Below are 26,303 nucleotides of genomic sequence, written 5' to 3'. Positions count from 1 at the left end.
TATACAGGCTGTACACTTACTACTTTACATTGTAGCAGAGTGTCATTTCTTCAGTGTTGTCACATGAAAAGATATAATAAAATATTTACAAATATGTGAGAGGTGTACTCACTTTTGTGAGATCCTGTATCGATGTGCGTGTGTGTGTGTGTGTATACTTTCTTCTTCCCATGACTGCATTTTACATGGTGTGGTGGTGTGTGAGAAGCTACGTCTCTTTATAGCCTGGTTTCCATTATATAAATATAACATGGGCCTTCACCCCCTTTTTATTTATTAATATGTTGGTTTGCGTTTGGACTGTGTGGTATGAATAGCAGCCATTGGGGGCAGATGGTAAGTCAACATTAGCCATTAGACTCTGCATCATGCGGGTATTCACAGGTCTTCTTTGCCTCTTTCCCAGAGCTGTGCTATTCCTGGAAGTGTGAAGCATCTTTGTATTTCTCTTCAACATTCACAACTTTGCAGGCATGCATAAACTCTGCAATAATCAAGGTAAGTGCTAAAATCCTCTCTGCTCTGTAAGAAGTGACTGCTAAACTGGCAGAGATTTCTCTACACAACAAAAAGCCAACAATATGAAAGCTCTCTGTAGCTTGCACTTCAGTTGGTTCAGAGAAGATATCTGCACCTCTTGCAAGTTGCTTTTAGATGTACCCCAGTTATGCATGCATATTTTCATTGGGGGAATATCTACTAAATTGTACAAATATTACCATTGCAGTGTTCATTTCACTTTTTTTTTTGTGACGGACACAAATTCTATACATAGCATTGACGGAAATTCGTTCTTTTGTAACTGATTCATTTTTCAAGTGTAGCCGCCACTAATCAGATCTGGTGAATGTATTGTGTCCCTTCCTACCAATGGGGACATGTGAGACCCGGTGAATGTAATGTGTCCCATCCTACCAATGTGGGGGGGGGGGGGGGGGGTGAGACCCGTTGAATGTAATGTGTCCCTTCCTACCAATGGGGGGGATGAGACCTGATGAATGTATTGTGTCCCATCCTACCAATGGGCGGGATGAGACCCGATGAATGTAATGTGTCCCTTCCTACCAATGGGGGTGTGAGACCTGGTGAAGGTATTGTGTCCCTTCCTACCAATGGGGGGGGGGGGGGGTGAGACCCGATGAATGTAATGTGTCCCTTCCTACCAATGGGGGGGATGAGACCCGGTGAATGTAATGTGTCCCTTCCTACCAATGGGGAGTGTGAGACCCGGTGAATGTAATGTGTCCCTTCCTACCAATGGGGGTGTGAGATCCGGTGAATGTAATGTGTCCCTTCCTACCAATGGGGGGGGGGGGGTGAGACCCGATGAATGTAATGTGTCCCTTCCTACCAATGGGGGGGATGAGACCCGATGAATGTATTGTGTCCCATCCTACCAATGGGCGGGATGAGACCCGATGAATGTAATGTGTCCCTTCCTACCAATGGGGGTGTGAGACCTGGTGAAGGTATTGTGTCCCTTCCTACCAATGGGGGGGGGGGGGGGTGAGACCCGATGAATGTAATGTGTCCCTTCCTACCAATGGGGGGGATGAGACCCGGTGAATGTAATGTGTCCCTTCCTACCAATGGGGAGTGTGAGACCCGGTGAATGTAATGTGTCCCTTCCTACCAATGGGGGTGTGAGACCCGGTGAATGTAATGTGTCCCTTCCTACCAATGGGGGGGGGGGGGGGGTGAGACCCGATGAATGTAATGTGTCCCTTCCTACCAATGGGGGGGATGAGACCCGGTGAATGTAATGTGTCCCTTCCTACCAATGGGGAGTGTGAGACCCGGTGAATGTAATGTGTCCCTTCCTACCAATGGGGGTGTGAGACCCGGTGAATGTAATGTGTCCCTTCCTACCAATGGGGGGTGTGAGACCTGGTGAATGTAATGTGTCCCTTCCTACCAATGGGGGGTGTGAGACCCGGTGAATATAATGTGTCCCTTCCTACCAATGGGGGGGGTGAGACCCGGTGAATGTAATGTGTCCCTTCCTACCAATGGGGGTGTGAGACCCGGTGAATGTAATGTGTCCCTTCCTACCAATGGGGGGTGTGAGACCCGGTGAATGTAATGTGTCCCTTCCTACCAATGGGGGGTGTGAGACCCGGTGAATGTATTTTGTCCATTCCTACCAATGGGGGGTGTGAGACCCGGTGAATGTATTGTGTCCATTCCTACCAATGGGGGGGTGTGAGACCCGGTGAATGTATTGTGTCCCTTCCTACCAATGGGGGTGTGAGACCCAGTGAATGTATTGTGTCCCTTCCTACCAATGGAGGGGGGGGGGGGGGGTGAGACCCGGTGAATGTAATGTGTCCCTTCCTACCAATGGGGGGTGTGAGACCCGATGAATGTAATGTGTCCCTTCCTACCAATGGGGGGTGTGAGACCCGGTGAATGTATTGTGTCCCTTCCTACCAATGGGGGTGTGAGACCCGGTGAATGTAATGTGTCCCTTCCTACCAATGGGGGGTGTGAGACCCGGTGAATGTATTGTGTCCATTCCTACCAATGGGGGGTGTGAGACCCGGTGAATGTAATGTGTCCCTTCCTACCAATGGGGGGTGTGAGACCCGGTGAATGTATTTTGTCCATTCCTACCAATGGGGGGTGTGAGACCCGGTGAATGTATTGTGTCCATTCCTACCAATGGGGGGGTGTGAGACCCGGTGAATGTATTGTGTCCCTTCCTACCAATGGGGGTGTGAGACCCAGTGAATGTATTGTGTCCCTTCCTACCAATGGGGGTGTGAGACCCGGTGAATGTATTTTGTCCATTCCTACCAATGGGGGGTGTGAGACCCGGTGAATGTATTGTGTCCATTCCTACCAATGGGGGGGTGTGAGACCCGGTGAATGTAATGTGTCCCTTCCTACCAATGGGGGGTGTGAGACCCGGTGAATGTATTGTGTCCCTTCCGACCAATAGGGGGGGTGTGAGACCCGGTGAATGTAATGTGTCCCTTCCTACCAATGGGGGGTGTGAGACCCGGTGAATGTAATGTGTCCCTTCCTACCAATGGGGGGTGTGAGACCCGGTGAATGTAATGTGTCCCATAATACCAATGAATATGTGACCCTTCCTATCTATGGGGACAAACAAACAATGCAAAATACTGATCTACAGACTTTATTTATTTATTTTCTTTTATAGACATCACCTTGTAAGGGAGATGATAACCTGGAAAGCGTAGCCTTTTCATGACCTTTGTCCAGATTTATTCAGAACACATTATTTATCTCCAAAGTATCCTGAGACTTCATAGCCAACAGTTTGATGGATTATGTCCCGTACTTCACCCCAGGTCTTTCAGCTATTTATAGGTAGTATAAATAATTTCCTGGTATTTGAGAGTCCTTCACGTTATTTCTAATTCCAGCTAAAAACCAATTATTCTGCCTGGGACGAGTTGAGGAGGACCCAGGTGGTTGTTATGGGCGAGCAGTCTGTGGTGGAAGTTGACCTCTTCTACCGTGTCCTGATGTTCATCTTCCTCGTTATGGCCTTTTCACCTTTTGGATGCTCCCTGGCTGTGCACATCGTAGCAGAAAAAGAAAAAAAGCTGAAGGAGTTTTTGAAGATTATGGGCCTTCATGACACGGCTTTCTGGTACTGTCCTATAATTTACTATCTGTTAGCTGGAGATTGTTTTCATGATCGCTGCATTAAATATAACTGGATTCCATGTGTGGCTAAAATTATCCTAGATTTGGGTGCTCTCTTGATTTATTTTCTAGAGAACATTATGTAATATTGAATACTAGTGTCTGAGATAATGCTAGTAAAACGTACACACCCCTTGTTTACCATACACTCCACAGAAGTAACCCTCTGTCGTTATCTAAGGAGATTTTTTTTAGTTTTGTCTTTACAATCTTTGTATCTCATTGAAGTGGGCTGGGTGAAGAGATCATGTTGCTATTACCATGCAATGTAAAACATTGTAGTTTTTACAAGCCGCCATGATTCCATGGTGGGGTAAAATCCATTTTACGTGGCTGTCCTGTCACATAACACGAAAGCAAATGGGAAAGCATTGAATACAACGCTTTCCTATGGGGAAGCTTCGATGCATGCTTGTCAGTCACCGCGCATGCGCATCAGGTGAGAATCCTTATTTAGAACCACGTTGGAGGAAGCCATGCCTCACCGATGACATTGCGGCAGGAGGAGAGCTGAGCAGTGCCAAGGGAGTCTCGATGCTGGAAATAAGTCTCTTCTATTTGTTAGTGAAGCTAGGCTTTCTCAGGTTTTTGTCTGTTTACAGCCACTCTGATCAGTCTTGGGCCTAAACACGCCACTTTCCAAAGATGAGCAGAATGGCTGCCCAGTAAATGGCCAGGGATTAGGTCATCTTAATGGAATTCAACTTAAAATACTAACACGGACACTCTGTAATGCCAGTGTTTTTCAGTGATTTTTGTCCATCTGATAAAGTTGTATTTTTTTGCAGGCTGCCCTGGGTTCTCCTTTATACAGCTCTGAACCTGCTAATATCTCTGCTGATGGCAGTTATTACCACCGTCTTTTTCCCGTTTAAAAGAAGTAATAGTTTTCTCATCTTTCTACTGTACGCTCTGTACGGCATCTCACTGGTAAGTGCTGTCACAGGGACCATATTCTACAAAATAGCAAAGCCCCTGACTCTTCCCTTCCAATTCAGTGTTTGCTAACTTTGGCACACCAACTACTTGTGAACTACATTTCCCAAGATGCTCAAAGAGAAGTGATAACGGGTGAATGGATCTGGTAGTGATACCGGGTGAATGGGTGCGATACTGACAGTGTGTGAATGGATCTGGTAGTGATACCGGGTGAATGGATACGGTACTGACAATGTGTGAATGGATCTGGTAGTGATACCGGGTGAATGGATACGGTACTAACAATGTGTGAATGGATCCCGTAGTGATAGCTTGTAAATGTATGCGATACTGACAATGTGTGAATGGATCTGGTAGTGATACCGGGTGAATGGATATGGTACTGACAATGTGTGAATGGATCTGGTAGTGATACCGGGTGAATGGATGCGATACTGACAATGTGTGAATGGATCTGGTAGTGATACCGGGTGAATGGATGCGATACTGACAATGTGTGAATGGATCTGGTAGTGATACCGGGTGAATGGATACGGTACTGACAATGTGTGAATGGATCTGGTAGTGATACCGGGTGAATGGATGCGATACTGACAATGTGTAAATGGATCTGGTAGTGATACCGGGTGAATGGATACGGTACTGACAATGTGTGAATGGATCTGGTAGTGATACCGGGTGAATGGATATGGTACTGACAATGTGTGAATGGATCTGGTAGTGATACCGGTTGAATGGATGCGATACTGACAATGTGTGAATGGATCTGGTAGTGATACCGGGTGAATGGATACGGTACTGACAATGTGTGAATGGACCTGGTAGTGATACCGGGTGAATGGATGCGATACGGACAGTGTGTGAATGGATCTGGAAGTGATACCGGGTGAATGGATACGGTACTGACAGTGTGTGAATGGATCTGGTAGTGATACCGGGTGAATGGATACGGTACTGACAATGTGTGAATGGATCTGGTAGTGATACCGGGTGAATGGATGCGATACGGACAGTGTGTGAATGGATCTGGTAGTGATACCGGGTGAATGGATGCGATACTGACAGTGTGTGAATGGATCTGGTAGTGATACCGGGTGAATTGATGCGATACGGACAGTGTGTGAATGGATCTGGTAGTGATACCGGGTGAATGGATGCGATACGGACAGTGTGTGAATGGATCTGGTAGTGATACCGGGTGAATGGATGCGATACTGACAGTGTGTGAATTTGATCTGGGAGTGATACCGGGTAAATGGATACGGTACTGACAATGTGTGAATGGATCTGGTAGTGATACCGGGTGAATGGATACGGTACTAACAATGTGTGAATGGATCTGGTAGTGATACCGGGTGAATGGGTGCAATACTGATAGTGTGTGAATTTGATCTGGTAGTGATACCGGGTGAATGGATACGGTACTGACAATGTGTGAATGGATCTGGTAGTGATACCGGGTGAATGGATGCGATACTGACAGTGTGTGAATGGATCCCGTAGTGATAGCTTGTAAATGTATGCGATACTGACAATGTGTGAATGGATCTGGTAGTGATACCGGGTGAATGGATACGGTACTGACAATGTGTGAATGGATCTGGTAGTGATACCGGGTGAATGGGTGTAATACTGACAGTGTGGGAATGGATCTGGTAGTGATACAGGGTGAATGGATACTGTACTAACAATGTGTGAATGGATCTGGTAGTGATACCGGGTGAATGGATGTGATACTGACCATGTGTGAATGGATCTGGTAGTGATACCGGGTGAATGGATGTGATACTGACAATGTGTGAATGGATCTGGTAGTGATACCGGGTGAATGGATGTGATACTGACAGTGTGTGAATGGATCTGGTAGTGATACCGGGTGAATGGATGTGATACTGACAGTGTGTGAATGGATCTGGTAGTGATACCGGGTGAATGGATATGGTACTGACTCTGTGAATGGATCTGGTAGTGATACTGGGTGAATGGATATGGTATTGACAGTGTGTAAATGGATCTGGTAGTGATACCGGGTGAATGGATGCGATACTGACAGTGTGTGAATGGATCTGGTAGTGATACCGGGTGAATGGATATGGTACTGACTCTGTGAATGGATACGGTAATGACCCCGGGTGAAAGGGTGGGGTATGGGTTATGGCCTAATCCATAAACTTAACTTTTTTACAGCAGGCCAGAGGTTGGTGTTAACTTCCTGTAGGAAAGATGCTTGCTAGCTATAAGCTGTTACTCTGATATCACATATTAAGCCGTATCAAACTGCAATAAATAACGGACAGTCACAATAAACAACCTTGACTTCAGTACAATGTATTTAATAAGGGGAACATTTTGCTCCATTGGTAAATCTCCCACGGTCTTTTGTCATTTATTTCTCTTAGATTTTATTTTCCTTGATGTTGACGCCACTTTTCAAGAAAGCGAAGCAGGCCGGGGCGGTTGGATTCCTGGCGACGCTGGTTCTCGGTTCTGTGGGCATTTTCATTGTGCTGAAAGAGGACTTTCCCAAGTCGTTTGTGTGGTTCTTCAGTCCATTCTGTCACTGCACGTTCATGATTGGAGTGGCCCAGGTACAGTATGGCTACTGATACGGAGAGCATGGCAATACTCATTTATCCAATTATATTGGGGTCAGTGTCAATTTTTTTTTTTTTTTATATTTAGATCTCAACATTATGTGCTTTTTTAAAGGGACACGCAACTTGCTGTGTCTATAGTTTATAAAAGGGACGATTTCAATAGAAACTGAGGGCAGAAGACCTAATAGCCCCTCAGACAGCCGGGGCTCCACGAAATAACATAAGAGAAATAACTGGGCTAGTGCGCACCTACCTTACCCCTTCTCAGTGAGATGTACAACAGAAGCAGAGGAAAGATGCAAGTGCACATGTGAAGCCTCTGATTGGAGGATTCCCCCGCACACACAGTCTGGATGGGGAAGGCTTCAGAAGAGAGATCTGCAGCGTTTACAAGCTTTTTACATATACCCACAAGGGAAAAATCAGAAGTGAATGAATCGTTTCATTGGGAGATAAATCTACTAAACTGTTAAAGAAACCACAACATTGTTTTCAGTGGAGTGTTTCTTTAACGCCTTCAGGATGTGCATTAGGCATATTACAATGATCGCCCTAACTTGTACCTGAAAAGTTTATAATCCACAGTTTACCCAATCTCCAGTGATGGCAGTGATAGCCAGTGGGAGCATCTGGTATCTATTCTTGTCGACATTCACTGCTCCTGGAACAGGACAGTTGTAGAGGAGGATTGGTGGCGTGTCGCTGGGGCCTGTTTGAAATCATGTGTTAAAATATGGACTTTAACACAAATGAGTTAAATCATTGAAAGTTTTTTTGTTTTTTTTTACATTTTGCTTCTGTTAAGGTTTAGTTTTGGGTGAGGACTATGGGCCACTCTGGACACCATAACACGTTGTTTGTTGCAAGAAGGTCCCAGGCACCTCTTACCTTCAGGGTTTAAACCGTTAGCAAGCCGTTTAATCCCAAAATCTGAAACACTGCACCCAAGAGCTCTGCCCCTTCATTTCCGGTGGCTTGACATTCATTAAACTGAGTGAAAAAAGGTACCTGGTAGGTCAGCACCAGGGACTTCCTTGCACCATAACAACTTCATTGTGATGACACGGGCATGGGAAACAAATCTTTGACTTCCAAGCATTCTGTTCCTGCATTTTGCAGTCTCCCAGAGCAGCAATTCTATGTGAATTAATTTTAAAGACTTTAATATTCAATTAGGTGAATTTTCATTTAGCTTTTTGTAGCTGCTTCCTATTTGATTTCAGCAGTCACTGCTTCAGAGTTGTATTGTATTTAGGATTCCTTGTACTAATATCTGTGGGATTTGAATAAAGGAATTATGGGATAGTTTGGTTTATTCTCCAGATTATGCATTTGGAAGGCTATGACAGAGGAGCCCAGATGTCATACCTGAAGGATGGGCCATACCCGCTTATCATCACCTTTATATTCCTTGTGGTGGACAGCGTCATGTACCTTCTCCTAGCCTCGTATCTCGATCAGATCCTCCCAGGTATGCAACCAAACACCATGACATGGACACGTCTATTATCTCCTAAATCTTCAAATGATCTATTTTGGTCTACATTTTGGAACTTGATTTACTGAACATAATAGTTTAGGGAATAAAACTCCTTCATTTTAAAATGTTGATGAGGGGAATTTTTAATTATTGACTGATACGATTAGTAAAACTTGTATGTGCTTGTTTTTAAAGGGGCGCTCTACACACTATATTAATACTGCAGACTGTTGTAGTGGTTATGGTTCCAGGAATCTGCAAGTATCGTCCCATGGTTTGGCGCTATCTCAGACCTCCCTTCCATACGATATCAATTGTGTTCATAATTGGATGAAATTCATTGGCGGGGTGTCCACTGACGCGCTGTTAATATATTACACCAGGCACGGATGGATTGATACGGTTAATGTGAAAGTATTAACCTCCTGAGATCTGTGATGCATGAATTCCCCTTGAGTAATAATAAATGGATTTATTCGCTAAACCCGGAATTATTGAGAATTGACCCAAAACTCTGCTTTTTATCAGCTGGGAATTTTTGGTGTAAGAGTTGCAGTTTCCTAGCAATGTTTTGTCAAACCTCTAGTTTTCTGAGTTAAATCCTAGTAAGGTCTGGGCTGTAGCTTGATGCTTTGGAACATTAGTAAGAGAAAGGTTGGTAATGTTTGGGGAGTTAAAGGAACACTATAGTCACCTAAACAACTTTAGCTAAATAAAGCAGTTTTAGTGTATAGATCATTCCCTTGCAATTTCACTGCTCAATTCACTGTCATTTAGGAGTTAAATCAAAATTTAGGAGTTAAATCACTTTGTTTCTGTTTATGCAGCCCTAGCCACACCTCCCCTGACTATGATTGACAGAGCATGAAAAAACTTTCAAACAGATGTAATTCACCTTAAACAATTTTATCTCTTGCTCTGTAAATTTAACTTTAATCACATACAGGAGGCTCTTGCAGGGTCTAGCAAGCTATTAACATAGCAGGGGATAAGAAAATCTTAATTAAACAGAACTTGCAATAAAGGAAGGATAAACATTAGATGACTCTTTACAGGAAGTGTTTATGAAGGCTGTGCAAGTCACATGCAGGGAGGTGTGACTAGGGTTCATAAACAAAGTAATTTAATTGAGCAGTGGGACTGCAGAGGCATGATCTATACACCAAAACTGTTTCATTAAACTAAAGTTGTTTTGGTGACTATAGTGTCCATTTAAATTTTCAAACAAGCCAGCTAGTGGACACTATTAAACCTGGACATGTCTGTGAAATAATAATGGAAAAGTGAATTTATTCAGATAAGCTAGATATTGAACTGAATTCTGTCTTTGGGAACCATTATCATAAATGTTATCATCACTACTATAATATGTGAACCTGATTCAGGAGCAATGGATTTGATTGGTTGCCAAGCCTCCTTGTATTGTGTACTCCCAGACGATGTGTGGATAAAACATGGCTCTATGCAAGCTAGGTTAGTAAAAACTGAAGGGACATTTTCAGGACCATTGACCCTACAGCTCAGTATCTTACGGGTATACTATTGCCACTTAATGAAGCAGCATTTATGTATAGATCATATCCTGCAATCTCACTGCCCAATTCTCCACCATTTAGGAGTTACTTTGTTTATGCAGCTCTTGTCACTTCTATTCTGATTGTGACTTACACAGCCTGCATGGAAAAAAGGTTTCATTTTCAAACCGATCTTAAATTGCTTTAGAAGTTTTTTATATCCTGCTCAGGAAGTTGAAATTTAATAACACATGGGAGGTTGCTATGTGTCTAAAAGGCTATTAACCGAGAAGGAGATAATAAATTAATTAAACAGAATTTGCAATAAAGGAAGTATAAACATCATATGAGTCTTTACAGGAAGTGTTTAGAAAGGCTGGGTAAGTCACATGCAGGGAGGTGTGACTAAGGCTGTATAAACAAAGTGATTTAATTCCTAAATTGCAAAGAATTGAGTAGTGAGACTGTAGGGGCATGTTCTAAACACCAAAACTGCTTCATTCAGGTTAAATTGTTTTTAGCAACGGAGCAAGGCAGGCTCTGTTATTCTGTTTTTACATATGGTGCCCCACACCAACCGCTGTCTTTTTAATGTACAGTTTGTGTGGGGTTACCATAGGAACTTGTGATCTGTATTATGGACATAGCGGCGCCCACTGGCCAGTCCTGTGGTTTGTTTCAAGTGCAAACATCTCCCTGGTGCCTTCGGTTAGCCAGAAGGTGTGACTTGGCTTACAGCCTGGAAGATGCGGGAGGGGAGGGGCAGTGAAATGTCACACTATGGTCGCTGCCCACTATTAAGATCAGTTTGACAAAATGGTCTATCCCAGCCCCTAAACTCCACCCCTTCAGTCGATTTGCACTTCTGCATGGCCAATGTCCGTTCCCACCAGGGCAGGTCGGCCCATCGCTGTCAGTCTGACTGCCGTCCTACATGATGACATTGGTTTTGATAATACAGAGGAGTAAAACCGTTTACCTTTTTCTTAACTTGTTAGTTGGCATTCCTGCATCTCTCTGCTAGATACATTTTCTTGCACAAATTTTCATGATTATGACTGGTGTATAGAAGTCCATTTATGGTTCCATATGATCCTAGCATCCTCATCAGTTATAGACTGTTTGTAGATCCAGCAAATATGTCTGTGTTAAAGGAATAGAGCGGAAAAAAACAACCTGTTTAATATAGATTTTTTAATTTTTAAATTTTTTTTAAATAGGGGAATATGGACTAAAACGGCCGCCATTTTTCTTTCTGAAACCATCCTACTGGTCAAAGAGACAGAGAAACTACGGCGAGTTAAGCGAAAGCCATTGTAACAGTAATCTGGCCCTAAGTGAGATGGTGGAACCCGTACCATCAGAACTGCAAGGAAAAGAAGCAATCAGGTATTCTAGCATATAATCCAACTGGCTATGCCGGGGTCTCGTTCCAACCAGCTCTGTATGAGGAAGACAAGTACCGTATATACTCGAGTATAAGACAAGTTTTTCGGCACATTTTTTGTGCTGAAAAGCCCCACTCGTCTTATACTCGAGTCAATGTCTGTATTATGGCAACTTACATTGCCATAATACAGACCAGGACCGCCGGGCTTGTAATGAGCCTGTTGGGGGCTGGGAGCGAGTTGTAACTTACCTTCACAGCAGCTCTTGTCAGCTCCCTTCTCTCTCCTCCGGTCACCTCCCTCTGCAAGTCTTGCGAGAGCCGCGGTGTCAGAGACCGCAAGACTTACAGTGGGAGCTGACCGGAGGAGAGAGAAGGGAGCTGACAAGAGCTGCTGTGAAGGTAAGTTACAGCTTCCTGCCAGCCCCCCTCCTACAGCCCATCCACTGGACCACGAGGGAGTGAGAGCCCCCCCTCCTTGGCCAGCTAACAAGCAGGGAGGGGGGACGAAAAAAATATAACATAAAAATTTAAATAAAGTACAAATATATTAATAATATTAAAAATAATAATAGAAAAATAAAATATAATATATAAAAAATAATAATTTAATATTAAAATAATAAAAAAATAATAATAAAAATGCCCACCCCCCACCAAGGCTCTTCATCACACCCACACTGCATTCATACACACCCACACTGCATTCCTACACACACTGCATTATATACACACACACTACGCACACTGCATTCATACACACACTGCATTCATTATATACACACACACACTACGCACACTGCATTCATACACACACTGCATTCATTATATACACACACTGTAAATAAATATTCAATTAATATAATTTTGGGGGGATATTTTATTTAGAAATTTACCAGTAGCTGCTGCATTTCCCACCCTAGTCTTATACTCGAGTCAATACGTTTTCCCAGTTTTTTGGGGTAAAATTAGGGGTCTCGACTTATATTCGGGTCGACTTATACTCTAGTACAGCGGTTCCCAAAGTGTGGGTCGCGACCCACTGGTGGGTCGCAGGGCGATCCCCAGTGGGTCGCGCTGACCCACACATCCAGGGCCGCCGGACAGTCAGGCATGCAGACTGACACCAGGAGGGAGCCCGGCAGCTTGCCCTGTATGCCGCCGGGCTCCCTCCAGTCAGTCTGCCAGCAGCTCCGGTCTGCAGCTCCGCCGGGTGCAGAGCTGCAGACCGTGTGATAGAAGTCTCGCGAGCTCCCAGAGCGTTACCATGGCAACACTCAGGGAGCTCGCGAGACTTTTATTACACTGTCTGCAGCTCAGCACCCGGCGGAGCTGCAGACCGGAGAGGTAACCCACCGGACCACCAGGGAGACACTGGACCACCAGGGATGTTTAAAGCAGGTAGGGCACAGAGCCCAAACAATGCCCCCCCCACCCCAATGTAACCCCTTCTCTGTCTACCCCCCACCCCCCACCCACTGTAACCCCTTCTCTGCCCCCTCCTCCCCCTGTAACCCCTTCTCTGTCTGCCCCCCTCCCCCGTAACCCCTTCTCTGCCTGCCCCCCTCCCCCCACTGTAACCCCTTCGCTGCCTGCCCTCCCCCCCAATGTAACCCCTTCTCTGTCTGCCCCCCTGTAACCCCTTCTCTGCCTGCCCCCCTCCCCCAATGTAACCCCTTCTCTGTCTGCCCCCCTCCCCCCCAATGTAACCCCTTCTCTTTCTGCCCCCTCCCCCCAATGTAACCCCTTCTCTGTCTGCCCCCCTGTAACCCCTTCTCTGCCTGCCCTCCTCCCCCCCACTGTAACCCCTTCTCTGTCTGACCCCCTCCCCCCAATGTAACCCCTTCTCTTTCTGCCCCCCTCCCCCCTGTAACCCCTTCTCTGCCTGCCCCCCTCCCCCCCAATGTAACCCCTTCTCTGCCTGCCCCCCTCCCCCCAATGTAACCCCTTCTCTGTCTGCCCCCCTCCCTCCCAATGTAACCCCTTCTCTGTATGTAACCCCTTCTCTGTCTGCCCCCCTGTAACCCCTTCTCTGCCTGCCCTCCTCCCCCCCACTGTAACCCCTTCTCTGTCTGACCCCCTCCCCCCAATGTAACCCCTTCTCTTTCTGACCCCCTCCCCCCAATGTAACCCCTTCTCTTTCTGACCCCCTCCCCCCTGTAACCCCTTCTCTGCCTGCCCCCCTCCCCCCCAATGTAACCCCTTCTCTGCCTGCCCTCCTCCCCCCCACTGTAACCCCTTCTCTGTCTGACCCCCTCCCCCCAATGTAACCCCTTCTCTGCCTGCCCTCCTCCCCCCACTGTAACCCTTTCTCTGCCTGCCCCCCACCCCCCACTGTAACCCCTTCTCTGCCTGCCCTCCCCCCCACTGTAACCCCTTCTCTGCCTGCCCTCCTGCCCCCACTGTAACCCCTTCTCTGCCTGCCCTCCTCCCTCCCACTGTAACCCCTTCTCTGCCTGCCCTCCTCCCCCCACTGTAACCCCTTCTCTGCCTGCCCCCCTCCCCCACTGTAACCCCTTCTCTGCCTGCCCCCCTCCCCCCACTGTAACGCCTACTCTGCCTGCCCTCCCCCCCTGTAACCCCTTCTCTGCCTGCCCTCCCCCCACTGTAACCCCTTCTCTGCCTGCCCTCCCCCCCTGTAACCCCTTCTCTGCCTACCCCCCACTCTAACCCCTTCTCTGCCTACCCCCCACTCTAACCCCTTCTCTGCCTACCCTCCCCACTGTATCCCCTTCTCTGCCTACCCCTCCACTGCAACCCCTTCTCTGCCTACCCTACCCACTGTAACCCCTTCTCTGCCTACCCCCACTGTAACCCCTTCTCTGCCTACCCCCACTGTAACCCCTTCTCTCCCTGCCCCCTCCCCCACTGTAACCCATTCTCTGCCTACCCCCACTGTAACCCCTTCTCTCCCTGCCCCCCTCCCCCCACTGTAACCCCTTCTCTGCCTACCCCCCCACTGTAACCCCTTCTCTCCCTGCCCCTCTCCCCACACTGTAACCTTTTCTCCCCCTGCCCCCCCACTGTCGCCTTTTCTCCCCCTGCCCCCCCCACACTGTAACCCTTTCTCCCCCTGCCCACCCACTGTAACCCTTTCTCACACTGCCCCCCACACTGTTACCAGTACACACACTCCCTCCCACACTGTCACCCTCACCTCCTGTCTCTGCGTGTCCTTTTGTGTCTGTGTGTGTGTGTATTTGTGTGTCTGTGTGTATCTGTGTACATGAGTGTCTGTGTATCTGTGTGTGGGAAACTAAGTGTCATTGTGTGTATCGCTGTGTCAATGTGTGTATTTGTGTGTCTGTGTGTGTGTGTATACACTGCACACATACTCCATACAAAAAACATGCTTACATTGAAACACACATTGTGTATATGTATATTTTATAAACACAATATACACACACTGCATCCACTACACACACACACACACTGCAATCAAACGCAAACATTACATACAAATACACCCCTGCATTAAAACACTAAAATGATCTACAAACACCCCTTCATTCAAACACCAACACTACACACAAAAAGCACACCTGCATTTAAAGTCCTACACTACATATACAAACACCCCTGCATTCAGATGCAAACATTACAAACAAGTACACCACTACATTCCAATAGCAACAGTACATACAAATACACTCATACATGCACACATATACTTAATACAAAAACATGCTTACATTCAAACACTGCTCACAAATATAACCCTGCAATGATGTGCAAATGGTAGATCTCCATCTGGCATATTATTGTTGAAGTTCTCCGACAGATGGAGATCTACCTTTTGGCCACACTTTCACTAGATGGGGGCCCAGAAAACATACTTGCACCACGGTCCTCTCTACATTAGTTCCACCACTAGGATAATCAACGTGAGGTGCCTGGATGAAAGAGCAGGACAACAACATTTCTGATTCTGAGTCTGTGAGTAAGCAGTTGTATGTCTCTAAAACTGATTGCCATGATGTGTAAAGTTTCTGCCTCTAAAACTGCCATGATATATCAAAATTATGCCTCTAAAACTGCCATGTTATGCCAATTTTATGCATCTAAAGCTGATTGCCATGGTGTGCCAATTTTATGCATCTGACTGTTTGCAATGGTGTGCCAATTGAATGCTTCTGAAACTGATTGCCATGATATGCCAGGTTTATGCATCTAAAGCTGATTGCCATGGTGTGCCAAGTTTATGTATTTAAAGCTGTCATGATGTTCCAATTGTATGCCTCTAAAACTGATTGCCATGATGTACCAATTTTATGCATCTAAAACTGATTGCAATGGTATGCCAATTGTATGCATCTAAAGCGGATTGCCATGGTGTGCCAATTGTATGCATCTAAAGCGGATTTCCACGGTGTGCCAATTGTATGCTTCTGAAGCTGATTGCCATGATGTGCCAAGTTTATGCATCTAAAAGTGATTGCCATGATATGCCAAGTTTATGCATCTAAAGCTGATTGCCATGGTGTGCCAAGTTTATGTATTTGAAGCTGTCATGATGTTCCAATTGTATGCCTCTATAACTGATTGCCATGATGTACCACTTTTATGCATCTAAAAGTGATTGCAATTGTATGCCAATTGTATGCTTCTGAAGCTGATTGCCATGATGTGCCAAGTTTATGCATCTAAAAGTGATTGCCATGATATGCCAAGTTTATGCATCTAAAAGTGATTGCCATGATATGCCAAGTGTATGCATCTAAAGCTGATTGCCATGGTGTGCCAATGGTATGCATCTGACTGTTTTCCATGGTGTGCCAATTGAATGCTTCTGAAGCTGATTGCCATGATGTGCCAAGTTTATGCATCTAAAAGTGATTGCCATGATATGCCAATTTTATGCATCTAAAGCTGATTACCATGGTGTGCCAATTGAATGCTTCTGAAGCTGATTGCCATGGTGTGCCAAGTTTATGTATTTAAAGCTGTCATGATGTTCCAATTGTATGCCTCTAAAACTGATTGCAATGATGTACCAATTTTATGCATCTAAAACTGATTGCAATGGTATGCCAATTGTATGCATCTAAAGCGGATTTCCACGGTGTGCCAATTGTATGCATCTAAAGCGGATTGCTATAGTTTGCCAATTGTATGCCTCTAAAGCGGTTTGCCATGGTGTGCCAATTGTATGCCTCTGAAGCGGATTGCCATGGTGTTCACTTTTTAAAATACGCATTAAAAGCAAGTGGGTCTCGAAAAATTACCATTTTGAAAAGTGGGTCTCGGCCCATAAAAGTTTGGGAAGCCCTGCTCTAGTATATACGGTAGTTAATCTGCTAGTGAAACAATGTAACTTCATTCTGTTAATTAGAGCTTAAAGCAGCGTATTAAATTAGTATTAAATTGCGGCTTCATAGAACCGATTTTAGTCCTTCAAGCAAATGTTGATGTTAAAGGGACACAACCACCAAAAAGTTACATGTGCCTATTTAGTAAACCATTCTCTCTATTGAAATATATGGAATGTGTTAGTGTCCATTGTTTTACTTGTTTTGGGATGGACAGCAGCAATTAATGACTGTCGACTAGGTTTGTCTACGGAGGTGTGGGGTCAGCAGCCAATCAGCATGGAGCTGCGGCAGCCAATCCGAATGATGCACTAGAAGTGCATATAACTGATTAATGGATAATAATTCTGTTATGTTGAATTTAACCTTTGTAACGGATCGCCTGGCACCCCGACTTGGTACCTCCGTTAATGGATGCTCCTAGTGCTTCCTGAGGACTCCAAGCACTCTGGCAGACACCACAATCACCGAATCCGAGAAACCTTTAATCCGATGTTACCTCCCACACATCCCCTCCCCTTAGTGTGACACATAATCCCATTATGCATACAGTGTAAAATATACTTTTACACAACTTTCATAACTTTAAAACCATACATCACATTCACATAAAAATACATATCCACAATCAATCCATTCAGGGGAATAACATATTAAAAAATGGCATGAATCCGACCAGGGGTTCAAAAGTTACTAAAAGTATCTTTTGAACCCCTGGTCGGATTCATGCCATTTTTTAATATGTTATTCCCCTGAATTCATGCCATTCTGGCTGGCAGAAAAACATCCCCACAATGCACCCTGGTTTCCTCCCTTCTGCCCTGGAGTTAATTGGAGAAGTAATCCAATTACCCAGGACTAAAGGCAGACTCCATTAACCACATGGTTGCAAAACAACATAAAACACTTTAAAATACATAAAGTCACATTTACACATAACACACAGACATTTCACCTATCCCCAGATAGCTGGGATCTGCACGCACAAAACTACCGAATAGCGCGCAGATCCTACTCACACAGTACAATTGCCATGGAGCTAAAGTCTTTCCCATAGTCTTTCATTATATGAATAGGCTCCATGGTATGGCTATCTGGGGTATCACATTCCCATAAAGTCTGGTCCATAGTCCAAAGGCAAGAGGCGGGCAATCAGCCCCCTCCAAGGACACGTGGCGAGGTCGGTTTCGCCACACTTCTCCCCTTTATCCCCCAGACTAACAGGGTACTTGACCTCCTGCCGGTCAGTGCCCTTGTTAGTCCAGCAGCCCACCCACAAGACAGAAACAGCAGAGCAGCCCACCCACAATAAACAGTTACTACACCTGGGTGAGGGAGAATCTTGTCCAGGTTCAGGTGCCTCACCACGGCTGTGTGGGGGACTGGTAGGCTGCCTTGGTAGGTTGCTGAGGGGGCAGAGACCAGCGGTACTCTGTCCTGTTGCCAGCACTACCACGGGAGTAGTCTGGTTGGAGCCTGGTTGCTGGAGACCGACTGTCTCCCCTTTAAATACACCGCTCTGCTGCTGGAGACCGACTGTCTCCCCTTGAGTTACACCGCTCTGCTGCTGGAGACCGACTGTCTCCCCTTGAGTTACACAGCTCTGCTGCTGGAGACCGACTGTCTCCCCTTTAGTTACACAGCTCTGCTGCTGGAGACAGACTGTCTCCCCTTGAGTTACACAACTCTGCTGCTGGAGACCGACTGTCTCCCCTTTAGTTACACAGCTCTGCTGCTGGAGACAGACTGTCTCCCCTTTGGCTAAACAGCCCTGTCGTAGGGGGGCAGGACCGACCGTCCCTACCCCCTGTGCTGGAAGTGCAGAGACCACTGTCCCATCTGCACAGGTGTGGGGCTGATAGTCTCCCCCTGGTACATTAAGCTGCCGCTGGGGAATGGAGACTGGGCTCTCTATTCCCTGTACATTAATGATCCGCCGCTGGGGAGAGGTGGTAACAATCTCCTCTCCCATACATACTTCCCGTCTCTGCGGAGGGAGACCGACTGTCTCTCCTCCCAGCACAGAGTCCTGCTGAGGGGGAAAGGGGGCTGGGCTCTCCCTTCCCTGCTGGATACTCTGCCGCTGGGGAATGGAGACTGGGCTCCCAATTCCCAACAAATCACACTGCCGCTGGGGAGGGAGGACGGCCCCTTCAGCTCCCTGTAACTTGGGCGCAGAGACCACAGTCCCATCTGCGCTGGTGTGGGGCTTACTGTCTCCCCTTGGTGTGCTAAGCTGCCGCTGGGGAGAGGGGGTAACAAACTCCTCTCCCTTACACACCTTCAGCCGCTGGGGAGAGGGGATAACAGGCTCCTCTCCCTGCATCGTAGACTGCCGCTGGGGAGCAGGGCTGACCCTCTGTACTCCCTGTAGGCAGGGCGCAGAGACCACGGTCCCATCTGCGCTGGTGAGGGGCTTACTGTCTCCCCTTGGTGAGCTGGGCTGCCGCTGGGGAGAGGTGGTAACCAGCTCCTCTCCCATTAGAACACTCTGCCGCTGGGGAATGGAGACTGGGCTCTCTATTCCCTGTACATTAATGATCCGCTGCTGGGGAGAGGTGGTAACAAACTCCTCTCCCTTACACACCTTCAGCCGCTGGGGAGAGGGGATAACGGGCTCCTCTCCCTGCACCGTAGACTGCTGCTGGGGAGCAAGAACAGTACCTTCAGCTCCCTGTAACGCACACTGCCGCTGGGGATCTGGGCCGACTGCCCAGCATCCCTGTAGGGCCGGTAGAGAGACCGCAGTCCCATCTCCACTTGCCATCTGTGGGTCTTCCCAGGACCAATCCGTGAGGCCCCTCAACATTTGTGAGTAAGGGCCACCTGCTTCCCCACCTGGCAACTCTGGCTGCTGCTGGGGATCTGGGCCGGCTGCCCAGCATCCCGATGGGCCCGGTGGAGAGACCTTGGTCCCATCTCTACCTGCCTGTTGTGGTTCCTCACAGGACCAGTCTATGAGGACCCCCACTTCGGGTTCCTCCCGCCGCCTCAGGGAAAGACGGCTAACCTCCTCGGATGCAGCCTCTACTCGGCTGCTGTAACGCTCCTGCTGCTGAGCATACTTCCTCTCTTTCGCCAGCCGGAATTCTCGGTCCAGCCTTGTGTTTCGCTCGGCCATGACCTGGTTCCAGATCACCCGGCGTGTCTCCATGGGTATATCATCCCCATACTCGGCCACTCACTGCCTCACCTCGGCCAGCCAATCATCTCCAGAGCCAGAACCTTCCATACTTGTCTGCTCCCAGGGGCACTGCACGACTGCTAGCGTTGCCCTCAATTTGTAAATCCAAAGGAATGGTGTTTCCTGTAGCTGTCCTTCTGGCTGTAGGAACGATCCCACCGCTGCCACCAATGTAACGGATCGCCTGGCACCCCGACTTGGTACCTCCGTTAATGGATGCTCCTAGTGCTTCCTGAGGACTCCAAGCACTCTGGCAGACACCACAATCACCGAATCCGAGAAACCTTTTAAATTCTCCCAAGCGTATGAATGCTGTAGACCATTGAATAGGAACCATACGAATAGGCTTGTACTCCTAGCAGTCAACTGGAACAGCATGCAATAAATCCTTACCCCAATAATGAGACGACACTTCACTTTGAGGGTTAAAACAGGAACTCTGGACTGGCTCATCCAGCCTGGCTTTTATTTCCAACTCACACATACAGGCCACACCCAGGGGGAGGCATAAAAGAACCAATGACATAGATGTTACCTCCCACACATCCCCTCCCCTTAGTGTGACACATAATCCCATTATGCATACAGTGTAAAATATACTTTTACACAACTTTCATAACTTTAAAACCATACATCACATTCACATAAAAATACATATCCACAATCAATCCATTCAGGGGAATAACATATTAAAAAATGGCATGAATCCGACCAGGGGTTCAAAAGTTACTAAAAGTATCTTTTGTTCCTTTCTGGCTGGCAGAAAAACATCCCCACAATGCACCCTGGTTTCCTCCCTTCTGCCCTGGAGTTAATTGGAGAAGTAATCCAATTACCCAGGACTAAAGGCAGACTCCATTAACCACATGGTTGCAAAACAACATAAAACACTTTAAAATACATAAAGTCACATTTACACATAACACACAGACATTTCACCTATCCCCAGATAGCTGGGATCTGCACGCACAAAACTACCGAATAGCGCGCAGATCCTACTCACACAGTACAATTGCCATGGAGCTAAAGTCTTTCCCATAGTCTTTCATTATATGAATAGGCTCCATGGTATGGCTATCTGGGATATCACATTCCCATAAAGTCTGGTCCATAGTCCAAAGGCAAGAGGCGGGCAATCAGCCCCCTCCAAGGACACGTGGCGAGGTCGGTTTCGCCACAACCTTGAATAGATGCCTTTGAATATTTTACTGTGTTACCCTACTTGCAAACATGTCATGTGAATCACCATTACAGGGACACTACAGCTTAATCTAGTTTATTGTATGGTTACAGATTATTATAGTTTATTGTATCGTTACAGTTTATTGTATCCCTACAGCTTATTATAGTCGTATTGATTTGTTACAGCTTATTGTATCATCAGTCTAATATCACCCATTGCATCATTATAGATTATTATGTTTTGTATCATTACAGCTTATTGTATTATTGCAGCTTGTAAGGAAACCTAGTATATTTAATCCTCATTCGGTAGTTTCCTCCCGAACCGCCAGAGCATCAGTGAATATAGCTCTCCGTTCGGTAGATGAAATAGACGAAAACCATACGAATACAAATAGCTTTATAAGATAATTCCTTTAATAAAGCATACGAATCCCCAAACATCAGCCGAAGTCAAGAAGAAGGGTACAACAGAACTGGCTTTAATGACCACACACAGGCTTTTATGCAAGTCCCCATGCAAGGGGACATCCCACAGGGAGGGACACAGTATAACCAATCAGGTACAGTAAAACACACCCAGCACAAACATACAATTCCCTCCCCTAGTCCTGGAGATAATCAAGTCTGATAAAGTAATAACTTCATTATCTCCAGGCAGAAAAATTACAATTTTCCCCAATATTCAGAACACCCCTTTATACACGGGGTATCCCCACAAATAATATGTCCCCTGATAGCCCCGATCTGGGTGACCAACATATTCAAATTTCACCCAGATCGGTTCAGGGGTTCTCAAAAAGTGTGGAAGTCCTTTATAACCGGCTAACCGCGAGCTGGCTGCCCAAAATAGTTCCAGGAGTTTGGGTGGTTTTGCCGGTCTATTCAGTAGAAGGGTAAAAACCGAACAATTGCACCCCCCTGGCTCTTAACAGTGATTGTTCCCCTCATTCGAATGCACAAAAGTACTGAATAGCGCTCTTCTAGCTATTCGGGAAATATAGATCCAGCGTTCGCTTGTTTGAGTCCGGTGTTCGGGAAGTCGAGTGGTCGACTTTGTTTGCCTGAAAAAAGATGGCCGCCGTTTTCTCAGCCACGTGGCGTTCGGTAGTACAAACGCTGGCCGCACAGATAGAGGGTTCAATTGAAGCATTCTTTGAAGTTTAACGAGCCAGGGGGGTGGTCTTTGTTCGGTAGTTAGATCTACCGAATGAATATAGAAGAAATATTATACATAGAGTGATTTCTTCACACAGCTCATTGTATTATTACAGCTTATTGTATTATTGCAGCTCATTGTGTTATTCCAGATTATGGTCAGTTTCCTTGTAGCTCATTGTATTATTACAGCTCTGTGTATCATTAGCTCCTTTGGCTTCCAATATTATTTCTATGCGGATGTTATTGTGCTGGAGTTTGCACCTAGCAACAAGACTGGGCCAATATCTGCTTATTACATATGGTACATATTAATGACATTTCTCTGTGTATTATGCATATATAAATGTACATTAATATTTGTGTAAATATGATATAATTAGTTATATATAATCTAACTAATACACACATTAATATACATGTCATATACCAGTGGCGGATCCAGAGCCTGATCCCGGGATGGGCACTTGTAGATTATTTAAATAAATATTCACAATAACAATACTCCTCTGTGTAGTGGTTATGGTGCCGGGACCCCCTCCCAGAGTAAGTAGTCAAACCGTTTGAGGGGGGCGGGGGGGTGTATGGTGTGTGTTTGTGGGGGCAGTGTGTGTATGGGGCTAGAGTTCACTCACACTACTGCAACCACCAGGAATCCTGGTGGTCGCAGTGGTGAGAGTGAACTCTAGCTCGTAGCTCCAGGGCTAGAGTTCACCCTTGTGAGAGCCGGAGCGTTGCCGTGGTAACCGCGGCTATGCTCTGTGCTCGCGCGAGAAGGACCCAGAGGAGCTGCAGGCTCTTCTGCCCACACGGTGCCTGTGCAGCGGGGAGGGAGATCGGCCGGCAGGGGAGAGCCTCTTGGGGGGGTGGGGGGGTGGAATTGCCCCGTTGCCCCCCCATCCACCATTTATATATACAGCCCCTATGTGTGTCTCTTTTTATCTCCAGCCCCTCTGTGTGCCTTTTTGTCTCTCCCCAGTCCCTCTGTATGTTTTTTTTCTCCCCCTCACTGCTCCTCTGTGTCAATGTCTCCCCTCTCCTTCTCAGCCTCTCTCGTCCCCCTCTGTCTCTTTCTCCCCCCTTTCCCTGTGTCTCTCTCTCCCCCACATCTCTCTTCCCCTCTGTCTTTCTCCTCCCTCCCCCACCTCTCTATTCCCCCTCTTTCTCCCCTATCTCTCTATTCTCCCACTGTGTCTCACTCTTCCCCCTCTGTCTCTTTCTCCCTCTTTTCCCTGTGTCTATTCCCCCCTCTCGGTTTTATTTTTCCCCCTCCCCTTGTGTCTCTTTATTCCCTTTCTCTCCCTTCCCCCCCATTTTTCCCGAGAGAAGTTAGGGGGGGCGGCCGCGTTCCACGCTGGAGTCGCTGGACCGGGTGGCAGCCTTGTCGGTCCGGCGGCACTCCTGTCACTGATGCTGAGCACTGAAGGAGGAGGGAGGAGCATGTCTCTCTACCATGCTCCCTTGCAGTTCCCACAATTCCCAGCACAGTATGCTGTATTCTGTGCTTGGAATTGTGGTAACCGCAAGGAAGCATGATAGATATGCTCCTCCCTCCTCCTTTAGTGATAGGAGTGCCGCCGGACCGGCGAGGCTGCAACCCGCCCCGGTGGCTCCAGCGTGGAACGCGGCCGGCCCCCTCTAAGTGTGCCACCGGACCGGCCAAAATTTCCCGGTATCCCGGTGGGCCAGTCCGGCCCTGTACACAAGTATGTCACGTCTAGGCCCTTACGATCTGCTGAAGACTTACGTCTATCTTCTGTCCATGCTCCCACCTCTGATGCTCGCCTTCAATATTTCTCGAGGGCTGCACCGTTCCTGTGGAACTCGCTTCCCTCCTCAGTTAGATGCTCACCCAGTCTCCACTCCTTAAAAAAAACGTTAAAAACCCACTTCTTCATAAAAGCGTATCAATTAAACTGTTAATAGCTCCTGACTGATTCCTCTACTGCAACTGTCACTAGTCTAATACTATCCTTACCTTTTTGTGTCATTTTACCCCACTCCCTCTAGCATGTAAGCTCATTGAGCAGGGCCCTCAACCTCTCTGTTCCTGTGTGTCCAACTTGTCTGGTTACAACTACATGTCTGTTCGTCCACCCATTGTAAAGCGCTGCATAATTTGATGGCACTATATAAATAATAACATAATAATAATAATTACAGTTTAGTGTATTATTACAGCTCATTGTATGTCATTGCATCATTATAGATTGTTTTGTATCATTACAGCTCCTTGTGTTATTATAGATTATGGTTTGTATTATTACAGCTTATTGTATTATTGCAACTCATTGTGTTATTGTAGATTATTATGGTTTGAATCATTACAGCTTATTGTATTATTACAACAGTGTTGGATTTCCAGTGTTCTTATGAACGTAGTGACGTCTCAACGCCTCTATAAATGGCCCATAAAATTAATGTTGTGTGTCTGCTGTTTTGTTAATGGTAAATGGTAGATCTCCGTCTGTTGATTAGTTATATTGCTACTAATTGCCAATAAATTAATTAATCATTTTCATCTTTAGGATAAAGTGTATCCACAAGTCTTTCAAGAAGAATAACAAGCAGGTAGAAGCCCTTCAAGGTAAGACTAAGTGACAGTTGTTGCTTTTTGTTATTATTTAGAGAGAGCTTTGTATTACAATGTGTCTTATTCTTGTTAACACCAGGGCTGACCTTCAGCATGTACGAAGGTGAAATAACGGCTGTGCTTGGACACAGTGGCACTGGGAAATCGACACTAATGAATATTTTATGTGGGCTTTGTCCTCCAACGGAAGGTAAGTCATTCATTTCCTTCTCTCCCCAGATCTTTGCAGACTCAATGCCAAGGGGCTTACTCGCTAAACAGTGCGTAAAGCTGAATTAATCAAATAGATATTCAGGAAAAATTACAGAGCTGCAGAATCTTCCCTTTTTGCTGTCAACTTACCACAAATCACTATCTTATGAATAGCCATGTACACGTTGTACTGTGGATCTCAACTCCTGTTATGCTAGCCAGCCTAGTATGTGGAGGTGATATATTTCTGACTGATTCCGTTCCCTCGTTGGATGATGCTTCTCTGTCTCTGTTAAATAGTTACATAGGCTGAAAAGACACGTGTCCATCAAGTTCAACCTTCCTCACATCTGTTTTTTGCTGTTGATCCAAAAAAGGCAGTCAGATTTATCCTTGGATCAAGCAGCTATTATCCTACAGTTGAAAAATTATATACGGTATATACTCGAGTATAAGTCGACCTGAATATAAGTCGAGACCCCTAATTTTACCCCCAAAACTGGGAAAACTTATTGATTCGAGTATAAGACTAGGGTGGGAAATGCAGCAGCTACTGGTAAATTTCTAAATAAAATATCCCCCCAAAATTATATTAATTGAATATTTATTTACAGTGTGTGTATATAATGAGTGCAGTGTGTGTGTGTGAATGCAGTGTGTGTTTGTGTATGTGATGCAGAGCCTTGGTGAGGGGGTGGGCATTTTTATTATTATTTTTTAATTATTATAATTTTAATATATTATTTTTTATTTTATTATTTTTTTATTATTAATATTTTATTTAAATTTTTATTTATTTTTTCGTCCCCCCTCCCTGCTTGTTAGCTGGCCAGGGAGGGGGGCTCTCATTCCCTGGTGGTCCAGTGGATGGGTTGTGTAGGAGGGGGGCTGGCAGAAAGCATTTACTTACCTTTCCTGCAGCTCCTGTCAGCTCCCTCCTCCTCCGCGCCGGTCTGGTCAGCTCCCCTGTCAGCTCCCAGTGTAAGTCTCGCGGCCGCGCGGAGCGTTGCCACGGTAACCCATGGCAACGCTCTGACCCTGCGGCTCTCACAAGACTTACACTGGAGGAGAAGGGAGCTGACCGGAC

The 26,303-nt window shown here is 46.2% G+C and overlaps 1 protein-coding gene across 2 annotated transcripts in view; it reads left to right on the top strand.

Moving 5' to 3' along the window:
• ABCA5 (ATP binding cassette subfamily A member 5) overlaps positions 1-26,303 on the top strand; it is a 115,892-nt gene that overhangs the window by 27,906 nt on the left and 61,683 nt on the right. For both annotated transcript variants that reach the window (XM_063456358.1, XM_063456357.1), the window contains exons 5-12: positions 407-498; positions 3,393-3,622; positions 4,467-4,608; positions 7,017-7,205; positions 8,538-8,685; positions 11,429-11,597; positions 24,960-25,018; positions 25,104-25,214. In XM_063456358.1, the coding sequence (XP_063312428.1) occupies positions 407-498; positions 3,393-3,622; positions 4,467-4,608; positions 7,017-7,205; positions 8,538-8,685; positions 11,429-11,597; positions 24,960-25,018; positions 25,104-25,214 (1,140 nt within the window). The remainder of the gene's footprint in view (positions 1-406; positions 499-3,392; positions 3,623-4,466; positions 4,609-7,016; positions 7,206-8,537; positions 8,686-11,428; positions 11,598-24,959; positions 25,019-25,103; positions 25,215-26,303) is intronic.

Source organism: Pelobates fuscus, chromosome 5 (assembly GCF_036172605.1).
Source record: "Pelobates fuscus isolate aPelFus1 chromosome 5, aPelFus1.pri, whole genome shotgun sequence".
Classification (NCBI taxonomy): Eukaryota; Metazoa; Chordata; class Amphibia; order Anura; family Pelobatidae; genus Pelobates; species Pelobates fuscus.
The sequence above is the reverse complement of the archived record's forward strand: the minus strand, read 5'-3'. Positions and strand labels throughout refer to the sequence as shown.